Source organism: Falco punctatus, assembly GCF_963210335.1.
Source record: "Falco punctatus genome assembly, chromosome: 9".
Taxonomy (NCBI): Eukaryota; Metazoa; Chordata; class Aves; order Falconiformes; family Falconidae; genus Falco; species Falco punctatus.
In genome coordinates, this window is record NC_137589.1 from 4188301 (window position 1) to 4199076 (window position 10776).

At 44.0% G+C, this 10776-nt stretch overlaps 1 protein-coding gene across 2 annotated transcripts in view; it reads left to right on the plus strand.

Annotated features, from left to right (window-relative positions):
• CTBP2 (C-terminal binding protein 2) overlaps window positions 1-10776 on the plus strand; it is a 145385-nt gene that overhangs the window by 71021 nt on the left and 63588 nt on the right. For both annotated transcript variants that reach the window (XM_080403119.1, XM_080403120.1), the window contains exon 2: window positions 10613-10772. In XM_080403119.1, the coding sequence (XP_080259245.1) occupies window positions 10715-10772 (58 nt within the window). In that variant the 5' untranslated portion in view covers window positions 10613-10714. The remainder of the gene's footprint in view (window positions 1-10612; window positions 10773-10776) is intronic.

Sequence of the window (10776 nt, forward strand, 5' to 3'; positions counted from 1 at the left end):
CTGACAAACTCTTTCCCACGGGACTTCATGGAAAAACTGTCACACATTTCCATCCTGACTGTGCTTTGTGCCTGACCCTGTGGAGCTCAGTATTGTCTGGAGCATGGGTTTTGCATGAGGGGAGCCCAAAGAGCAGGAGGGTCCTCCGGGGCTCGCCAGACCCTTGCTTACTCCAAAAGACATCCTCCATCCTCATCCCTGACCTGTTTCTTGATCCAAGCCCTCTTGATCCTTGATGCCCCAACATCTGGCTGGGCTCCTCTCCTCTCCACCGTGCTTGGCATCCTTCTCCTTCCTTCATTTCTCATCTCCCTTAGACAAGGCCCTTTTGTAGGTAGGTTGTGGGGAGAGGAGTGCCTTCAGCACAGGACGGCAAGACCCGTTTGCATTGTGGGTATACGCTTGAATGGAGACGTAGCCTTGAACTCTTGAACTCTTTTTTTTTTTCTTTTTTTTTTTTTTTTTTTTTTTTTAGAGTAAAGCTGCTGTGTGCTGACAAACAGGACTCACTCCGATGGAAAGAGACTGTATTGTAGGAGCAGATCTTAGACCACAAGAAATGGGGTTTTCCACATTTCATTCTGAGACTTTCCATTTGAGATTTCGCCAGCAGTTGGGCAGCAAAAGATGAATTAGCTGAGCTGTTAAAGGTATTACATGTGTTTCCCCCTTCAGAGACTTGTTAGAACATATTTTCTTTAGTGATAGTAATAAGTGTTACAAACAAAACCCAGTTTTCCCCTTTGAATATTCCTTTACACAGAGCATCATCTACATAAAAAAAAAAAAAAAAGTATGTTACACAACAAGAATAGCTTCAGGCTATTTTATTTTATGTTGCTAAATAAGTCAATGCAGATGAGGACTTTTTATGTAAGAGTGGCTTGTAAATATAAGCACTGAGATAAGGGCAAACTAATTCCAAAGATTTTCTGGAGACAGAAGAGTGTCGCCTCTCCTTTTCACTATTCCTGGCCCAGGCAGAACTCCCAGGAGAGGCTCTAGGAGATTTGATAAAAAAGCTTGAGATATCTGTGATATAATGAGAAACACAAGGAGTTTGTTCCCTATGGGGGAGTTCAGTGTGCTAGTGAGGGGCTGAGTCTCCTGGTCTGCTGAGCCATGGTGCAGGTGGGGCATGAGGGGCTTCACCTGTGCTCTTCAGGTGAGATGGGTCCATCCTGAGTGAATGGCAGTCAGTGCTTATGGTTCCTCCTCCGGCCCTCACCTGGGGCATGAAGGTGTGGGCTGGCGTGCACCACTGTGATCTTTCCTGGGATATGGGCATGTGTCCCCTAAGGAGCTGGGCTGAGGCCACCAAGGTACCATCCACAGTACACATCCGTGCTATTGCCCTGCAGTAGTGTTTGGTTGCTGTGCGACAGGACCCAAAGTGAATGTCCCGCGCTGCTGCTCATTGCTGGAGCCATTTGGGTAAGATGTAATTGTCTGATCCTGATCATGGAAGAATTAAGAAATTAAGAGTCAGAGGTAGTATTCCAGACTTGGAGACACTTCAGTCCTACATCCTGTAAACCTGTAGGTGGGCTGTGGTGGCTGGCATGAGGGTGCTGTCATGTTCCTGTCACGTCAGCCCACTGATGCAGCTGCTGGTTACGCAGCATACGAGGTGGGCACCGCTGTGGGACTGGGGTGCCTTCACAGACGGGCTGCGAGGGGGAGATGTCACAGGGGAAGGAAGAACTGTACTCCTCAAGTATCCCATGTGTTTGCTTGTAAGGGTGCACTCATCTAGTTGCTTCTTCATTATTTCATTTTTTTAGGAGTGATACAGAGCCAAGGACTTGAAAGAGTTGCAAAGACAAGTGGTCTTGGTTTTAGTGTTGGTCCTTTAGCTTGGGCACCCGAAGGAAAGCATTGATATCCAGGGTCTTTTTGGTAGTCTTTGTGTTGCTGCACTTGCTGTTTTGAACTTTCTGTTAAGGAGGAATTCAGGAGTAACTTGTGAGTATTGTGGAAGTATATACTACGTACAGATGTTTAATGCAACCCCGCGTAGGCAGGAGTGGCGGGTGCCGCAGTGGTGAGCGGTGGCCAGCCCTGTGCTTTCGGCCAGAGACCGGCGAGGGAGGTGGGCTTGGTGGGCCAGCGGTACAGAGCTGTGGGGACGGGAGGAACGCGAGGCTTTACGGGGGGCACAGGGTGCATGTGTGGCAGGAAGGGGGTATGGAGGTTGGGAGGATGTGGCTCTTGGCCACATGAAGATGTTGGTATGCAGCTCTTACTCAGGAAGTTTGGCCACCCTGATTATAAACATACATATATTTGGAGATGTACAGCAAGATATCTGTCTCTTTCCTTATTTGATTTGTATTTAGATGGAGGGAGGAAAACCACCAAAGCAGGGAAGTGGGTGGCTTTGTGTGGTTTCATAGCCAGCAGAAGCTGTAAACGGTTTAAAGTTCACTTTTAGCATTATAGTAGTAACTAGAAGGAGACGTCTGAAGGTAAGTGGTAATGTCCTACCTCTTGGCAGTGAGGAAGCTGGATTTGCCTTTGTTCAGAAGCTCCTGAGGTGGATGAACTCTCCCCTCTAGCTCCAGAGATGGGTAGTAGTGCCATGGTACAATTTAAAGAATATTCTTGGTTAATCGTTTTCAAACCTTAAAATACAAACTGCTGTTTGTGAGAGTAAAAAGGTTTGCTGTGTCAGAGTTAGCAGCGGGGAAGAAGTGAACAGAAATAAACCAAACCTTGGAAGCAACAATAGCTGCACACCAAAAGTGTTTATTTAACCAGGACTTTTCATAGCTGTTTCATCTTATTTTCCTTTTGTCCTTGCTCTTGCTTGCTCATCTATATACAGCATATGGAAAGGATGAAAAGTGGCAATTACTAAATGAGAGTAGACAAGAAACTGTTCTCCAGCAGCTGAGATGGGGGTTAGAGATGCTGTTGACAAGCCGTTCACTCTGCAGTATAAAATGCCCTCTAATGGCCACGTAACTGCATAACTCATCTGACAAACCAGCAAACAGTCATTTTTCTTGGGATTTCTAATTTGGCTATGCTGATTTTGGTACAGGAGCAACTAGTGGCTTGAGTAGAAGAGAGCTTTTGTTTATGCAGATGCACAAACATTGAAAGTTCACCTTGCTCCAGCATTAATGTTTGCAATAGTAAAAATAAATAACAAGTAATTTAAGGAACTCTGGTAAAACATAGAATGAGATTGTATTTTTCAGTATGGCAGGGACCTTTGGAGACTGTATGATTATTTATTTACCGTTTCCTCTTGTTTTATTTGAAAGGTTAAGGGTAGTTTCCCAGCCAGTTATGAGCTATGGCAGTATCAGTGTGTGTGTTATCAGCATCAGATACTTAGAAAAACAAGATAAGAGAGGCTGAAGGAGGCCCATGATTAATTAGCAGATGGATTAGGCACTCTTGAAGCTAAGTGGATAATTTGGGTTCAGCTCCTGGATATTGTTTTGCCCACCACCAGGCCCCTGAAGGCTGTCGGTGCAGGGTAAGCAGAGCATCAACCTGCTTCACTTTTGATGCCGGAAAGAGAGATGACAGTTATTTTCTTTAAAGCAATTTTCTTGCTGTCTGTTTGCGTTGCTTGTTTGTATTTTAGCTTTAGGAATGAATGGAGTGCCAGTTCTGGTATTTCCTAGTTTTACTTGAAAACTCACAGAGGGCTCTTATTACCTGACAAGGGAGCATGCCTGACTCTTCTCTTCTTGAAGTCAAGAACTAGTCACTAATGTTGAAAAATAAAATTGGGGGGGGGCGGGGGGGAAGTTGAAAAATAAAATAGGTATCTCGTTCCTCTCTCTTTTGTACCATGACTATTGTGGCAACTTGCATATTGACGTTCCAGTAGGTCTTTGTAACATCTTTCTGGCTACCAAGAATCCAATCTGTAGTGCAATTTACCTGAAATACAATTCTTAAAGAAACTTTAAAAATTTCCAGTTTCAAACAAAAGCCTCATGCTTTATGCATCAGTATGATGGAAAGGAAGGAAAATGCTACAAACCCATATGTCTTTTTCCTTTGAAGGGCATATATATGTATAATTGTGATTCTTTTACTGAGTCAACAAGCAGCTTTGATGGAACAGAATTGATGAGGGATACTCGCCGTGACTTTCAAGGGCTGAAAGGAATGCAAGATCCAGCCCTCAATGTCGTCTTTGAAGCCTTATTATTTTAGCACAGTCTGTATCTTGTTGCATAATGTTTTAAGATGTGGTCCGCATCATTATGTAGCGCATTTAATTTAGCAACAGATGTGCAGGCTCATATGCCGTTATGGTACATTTTGTTCACTCATATAATAGCAAGTTCCTCAAAATTGTTACCAGTTCTTCAGCGCAAGACTCCTACAGCATGTTGTTATTCTTTTCTGCATGGTGAAAAGCAGAAGAGCTCTTTATTTGCCATCAGCAGGTGCTAACGTGGGAGTGCCAGCTCTCTGTGAAGCAGGTTTAACCTGCTGCGTTACTGCTTTCCCTGCAGGGCTGCAGCACCCAGCGAGTGCACTTTCCCCAGCAGGTGGGGGACAGCGCAAGGTAGGCAGTGGAGGGGCAAGACTTCAGTTATTAGGTTTCTGGGCAGAAAAAAAGGGAGGCACCTAGACAAATAATGCTTATTGACACCCACGGTGTCATCTAGTCATTGCCACGGAGAGGCCTTAATGCAAAACATCGCTGAACACTCTGTGGCAGAAAATTCATACTGGTAACTAGTAGAAGTTACTAAGAGTGGTTTTGTAGTGAGGGTCCATGGGGGGGGATGCACGCTGCTGGGAGCCTGGCACTAAGATAGTTCTCCCTGAAACTGGAAAAAAAGCCTTTTTGTTTCTCCTGGCATCCTATTTCCCATGCAATGGCTGAGAGCGTTTAAGGTAGTGGGAGAAGTCTGAACCCTGGCCATACAGAAATAGTGTGATTCCTCTTCCCGAGTGTGAGGGTTTACATCCCTCCAGGCATTTAAAAGAAAATAAATTAACTTAGATTTTCATTAGCCATAATAAAGAATATGTTTGTTCTCACTACTCATATAAATGTTTAATCCAGTTTTGGTTCCTGCTGGTCTGTTGGGCTTAATGGTGTCTTGACATGGTGAGTTCCTGTCGTGGTTTAACCCCAGCTGGTAACCAAGTACCACGCAGCCGCTTGCTCAGTGCCCCCTCACCCAGAGGGATGGGGAGGAGAGTTGGAAAGGAATGTAAAACTCAAGGGTTGAGATAAGAAGAATGTAATAATTGAAACAGAATAAAAATGAAAGAACAATAATAACAATGATGACAATAACAGTTATAATGAAAAGGGGGAGGGAAAGAATAAAATCCAGAGGGAACAGAAGAAAGACAGATGTGGTGCAAAATGCAACTGCTCACTACCCCTCGACCGATGCCCAGCCAGTGCCCGAGCAACGGTCTGCCCGCCCCGGCCAGCCCCCCAGGCAGACACTGCACGCGTGACGCCCCACGGTATGGAACACCGCTTTGACCAGTTGGGGTCAGCTGCCCTGGCTGTGTTCTCTCCCAATTCCTTGTGCCCCTCCAGCCTTTTTGCTAGCAAGGCCTGAGAAACTCGGAAGTCCTTGACTTGGTATAAACAGTACCTAGCAGCAACTAAAACCATCAGTTCGTCATCCACATTGTTCTCACATCAAAGCCAAAGCACAGCACTGTCCTAGCTCCTGAGAAGATAATTAACTCCATCCCAGCTGAAACCAGGACAGTTCCGCATGTTGTTTTATTGTGCTTTAAAAGAAAACATCCAAAAAAAGGATCTCCGAAAGGATCGTGTTGCCTGTCCCTTCCCTTCTATGTGCTTCCCTCCTCCCCTGCAGTCATGCCAGGGCTTTAAAGAGAGGAAAAGGTGATGGGGCCTGATCAGGGGCATCACGCTTAAGGATGTGCCGCTGGCATAGGGAGGAAGGATGACACAGTGTTCTCAAAGTGTTCCTCCTGCATTGTACTGTCTCCTTTGTCCGCTTCCCTCCCCTGTCATTATCTCTGTGTGTCTCCTTCTTTCTTCTCTCCGCGTTGCCTTTCTTATGCTGAACTCTGCTTCCCAGCCCCTCCTGTCCTCCCCATGGCAGCTGCCGATGTCTGAAATCATCAGCTGTGGAAATGGCCAGCTAGTTCAGCACAGTTACCACCTGGTGATGCTAATGCAGGGCTTACACATTTCACAGCTCTGAGGGCTGTTCTTGCATTCAAATCTCAAATCAAGTCCAATCGAACTTTGGAAAACTGGATCTTAACGCAAAGGAGGCTGCAGGGAGATCTGTCCTTGGCATTGACAGACACTAACTTCATGATTATGGACCACTTGGGCATCCTGGTCTACTTCCAGCTGGGAGGACTGATGTCCTGCAGTAATCACATGTACAAAACCTTCTCTGGGAACCTTCCCTTTCCCAAGAGCCTAGGAAATGTCCAGTGGTATCATCAAAGCATTTGGACTGAATTTTCCCTTACTTAAGTAAGGAGTTGTACATGTAGAAACCTAATTTAGATGTGAGGAAGGACGGAAATTTTCCTTTGCTTGTTGGGAAATGGGAGCTTTTGCCGTTTGTGGAGCTAGGAGTTTTCTGTAGTAGAGAATCTCCATTTTGTTGTTGCTGTATTTCATAGAGGGTAGAAAATGTAGTCAGAAATTGTGAGCAATGGGTTTCTGACTCCTCTAAGAGTCCTGGAGTGCGTCCATGCTTTTTTTGATCATTTAGAAAGATGCTTGTATTTGAAGTTAAAGAAGAGTCCCACTTAACCCACGACCACGTATTCATTGGCAGAAGTGGTGCATACGTACCACTTGTTCACACACCTCGAAAGGCACCAATTGCAGTTTTATCACCTCCTGGCCGACGAGCTGCGCGCTGGGCAGGACTCACAGGTGCGGTTTCACAATGCTTACCAGAGCCTGCGGTGCTGCAGTGGGGCTGTGCCCTCCCATCGGCTTTGGCTCATCGCAAAACGGGGTGTAGGGAACACCATTCTTCTTTCCCAGAGCTGTGCACAGGGAGGGAATGCGTGAGACATGCTTTTCTCCGGAGTGTGCTTAATCACCTGCTGGGTGCTGCCGTGGTTTGATGGCAATGCCTGTGATGGATTCTCTAAAATAGATGTTGCCCATGTTTGTGCTCCTGTGCTACCTATGTACACCATAAAAAGATGCTGAAACGGTGCTAGTTGAGAGAGAGCTTAGGAGACAATACATTCTTCATAAAGCCACCTTTCTCTTATTTTTGTCTAACAGGGCATTTTATTTTGCCAAATCACCTTTTCTTTCTCTCCGTTTTCCATCAAAAGCAGGAAAAATAAGCTCTAAAAGAGCTTTCTCTGCTCTCATTTTCTGGCTCATGGATTGTGGTATTTAACAGGCAGTATTAAGAAGCTATTTAAATGTGTCACATCAGGATTGTTTTTTTCCTAAAATTTTGTATTTAAATATGTCCCTTCTTTAAATAAATAAATAACTGCTGGGTTATCATTGTGTCCGAGGGTTTTCAAGAAAATTTACATTTTGAAAGACACTGTTGGAGGCTAACATGGCCATGCAATTACTGTATGTAAATCACTTCACTTGTTTCCTAATCTTGCTGAAGATGAAGTACAATTTTTGTGCATGCGCCTCTCTCTCCCAAATTTCCTTATACAATGAGGTTTTCTTGTATTTTAATTGCTGACCATGATTTTTGTTCTGCCTAGCCTGATTATATTTATTTTATTGCAGGGGAAACTTAGCCTTGCAATTGTTTTGAGATTGGGTTGGGTGTAGAAATCATTGAGGGTAGATTGAAGTTGGGTGTGCAACCAATTGCGTCCTCCATCCCACAACTGCTTTCTTAATTACAGCTTCATATGAAGGCTGGGGACTATCTGCTTGTTTCTGTGCCCTGCACATCTGCTTTTCTCCATTTTATCCATCCCTGCCAAATCCTGCTCAGCAGCTCCTGCCACATTTTTAATAAGTCTTCTGAGTTGGGCTTTTATTGCTGGTTGATATTGTGGACACCTGTCAGACAAAGATGGAATAGTTAAACATCATTAGGAAGGAGTTCATTCATGGGCATTACATTTGAGCTGTGTGGGATTCTGATAATATGAGCAGTAATTTCTCTGATTGTTATTAGTTTCTTTTGTAGAAAGTTTTTCTCCAGGGAGTAATGCAGGGAATTGAGATGGCAGGAGAAAAAAACTTTAATGGAAACGTTTGTCCCCCAGAAAATGCACTCTGTCAAAATTAAATACAGTTTGCATATTGATTTTGTTTGGGAAAGAAAGGGGAAAAGAGTTGCAGCCTCAACATAATGAATCATTTCAGCATTTTCAGAACAAAATGCTAACTTTTTCTCCCCTGACATGACTTTTTAATAACCTGGTATTTCTCCCTGAAATTGGAGTGGGATGTAATAGACGTAAAAATTCACGTGTATGCTTTTAAATGTTGATCATGGAAATGCTTTTAGCTACTGTGGCTTTAGCTACACTAACAGTTTAGGTTTTGTTGTAAGAAATATTTTGACTGTAGCAAGTGTCTGCCTCTGGAATGGAAGTTTTCTGCTTCTTTTAGAATGGTGCATTAATTATTAATGTGAGTGGGAATCGTGCTCTTTAGCATCCCTATGTTTAAAAAAAATCAATTAATTATTGCTATAAATCTCAGAGATTATGCTGCAGTTGCGCTGCTGGGAAATTGGCCATTAACTACCAGGAAATCGCCTATCTTCCCTTAGTCAGAATTCAGTTGTACCAACACAACCCTTTTCCTTTTATAAATTAACTCTCAATGTGATGCATAATTGATAACCATTTATAATAATAACAATAATCTCCATGAAATTGTCATCTCGGTACGCAGCGGCTTTGTTAGAGCCTTTACCCCTCGCAAGCTCAGCCTAGGCTATTGCATTTGTTAACTGTGTTTTCTGGGAAGGTATTGCTTCACTGGCGTGTTTTTAGGAGAGCTGTACGCTGTTGCAGAGGAATAAAATGTGAGGTAGAAACACCTGACTGGACTATGTGAATATGAAGAACCTGACGTGTTTTGAGAGGATGGGTTAATTGTTGCTATCACGGCTCTACAGAAGGGGAGGCAGAAGGTTACAGACATTTGCCCAAGGTCAACTTTTGGACATCAGCCTGGATTTTCCTGGTTCGTGGTGTCTTCTTCTCGTCTGTCCTATAGTACGTGAACCTGGTGGTTTTTTACTTTGTTGTAAACATTTTGGTTGCAAATAATGCAGTTTGAATAAGTGGTATCAAGTTTATGATTGTTGCTGGCTTTTCAGACTTTATTTTGTTAACCCTTTCTTGTACTTTTAGGCAGGGTGGTTGAGACTTTGTGGCACGATACAGATGGCCACATAGGAGAGGATTTCTTGCTGTGCTTGAGCTTGTGCCTGTCTTCTTCCTCTTCTCTCCTTGCAAGGCCTCCAAAAATGTGGTGGTGTTTTGCTTTGTTTCCAGAAATCATAGCTTTGCACTAATTCTGCTCTTTTGGTGCCTTTAAGTGGGCTTAAAAGGGTAGTGGATGGCTGGTGGGGGCAGGAGCCTCTCGAGCAGGATCCATCCCTGGAAGGTTTGTAGCTCTTAGCGTGGTCATCTGTCTTCACCTTAAAATAGAAACGGGGATATTGATTCACTGGTCGTATAGCATAACTCGGTAAAAAATTAGTGCATGTAGCGCTGAATTGTTTGAATTCAGTTGTCAGCATGAGGTCTTTTCTTGTATGTCATGATTCATGAATGCTGCTGTGGAATCTGCTTTGAAAAACTCGTACCTGGATTTTCCAGCAAAGCTGTTGGGTAAAAGTGCCACAGTGGCACATTCAGGAGCTGCAGCCTGGGCTCAGGTCAGAGCGTCCGGGGGTTAAACAACCTTTGGCTCTCTGGCGGAAGGAAAGCATCACACCTGAGAGGATCCGTTTAGGGTCTTCCTCCGTGTCACCAACATGTAGACAGCCTGCAGCTGTTTTGTCTCTTTGTAGAGCATTTCTTGTAAGTTAGCCACTCATATCACTCTATGGATTGCTTTATTTCATTAGCATGTAGAAGCATGTATGCTAGAAACAACAGAGCCCTGGCACCCAAAGTTTAATGTGAGTCCTTCAAGTCTGAAGGTAAGGACAGGCTACAGTGACAGCTGGAATATGGATCAAGGTCTAGTTGCAAATTCAAGGTCCATTGATGACTTTTACAGGGCAAGGCTTAACCAAGACATGACAGGGGTTTTGTGTGTGTGTATGTGTGTGAAAGTACTGGAAGAGCAAAAGCTCCTTCCGTTTTTCATATGCTCTCTAAGAATCTTTCAGTGTCTGTGAGCCTACAAAATAGCTTAATGGATTTTATCTGCTAGGAATAGATTTTTAAGACAGAAATAAAACTAGGAAGGCCATACAGTGCTTCAGCAGTTCTTGTGTACAATGGTGTTTTTTCTGATCACCAGGAAGATAAAGGAGCCGGCTGTAAGCCTGACGTGCAGTATAAGATGCGTGACCGGTGGGATGGTGGAGTTGGAAGTGCTAAACTCATGGCTGTCCTTTCTGAAACCCTCTCTGCTGTTGGGGATGGGCAGGTCTCACCTGACATGCTGGAAACCCTAATGAATCCTTCCCTTTCTCTGCAGGATCGACAGTGGCGGTATGCACGCCAATTCCTGTGATTTTTCCTAAGTTCCTGGGGAAGTGCTTTGCTTTTTGAATCAGAAAGTTACAAAATACCATCAAGAATGGCACTTGTGGATAAACACAAAGTCAAACGGCAGCGACTGGACAGAATCTGTGAAGGTAA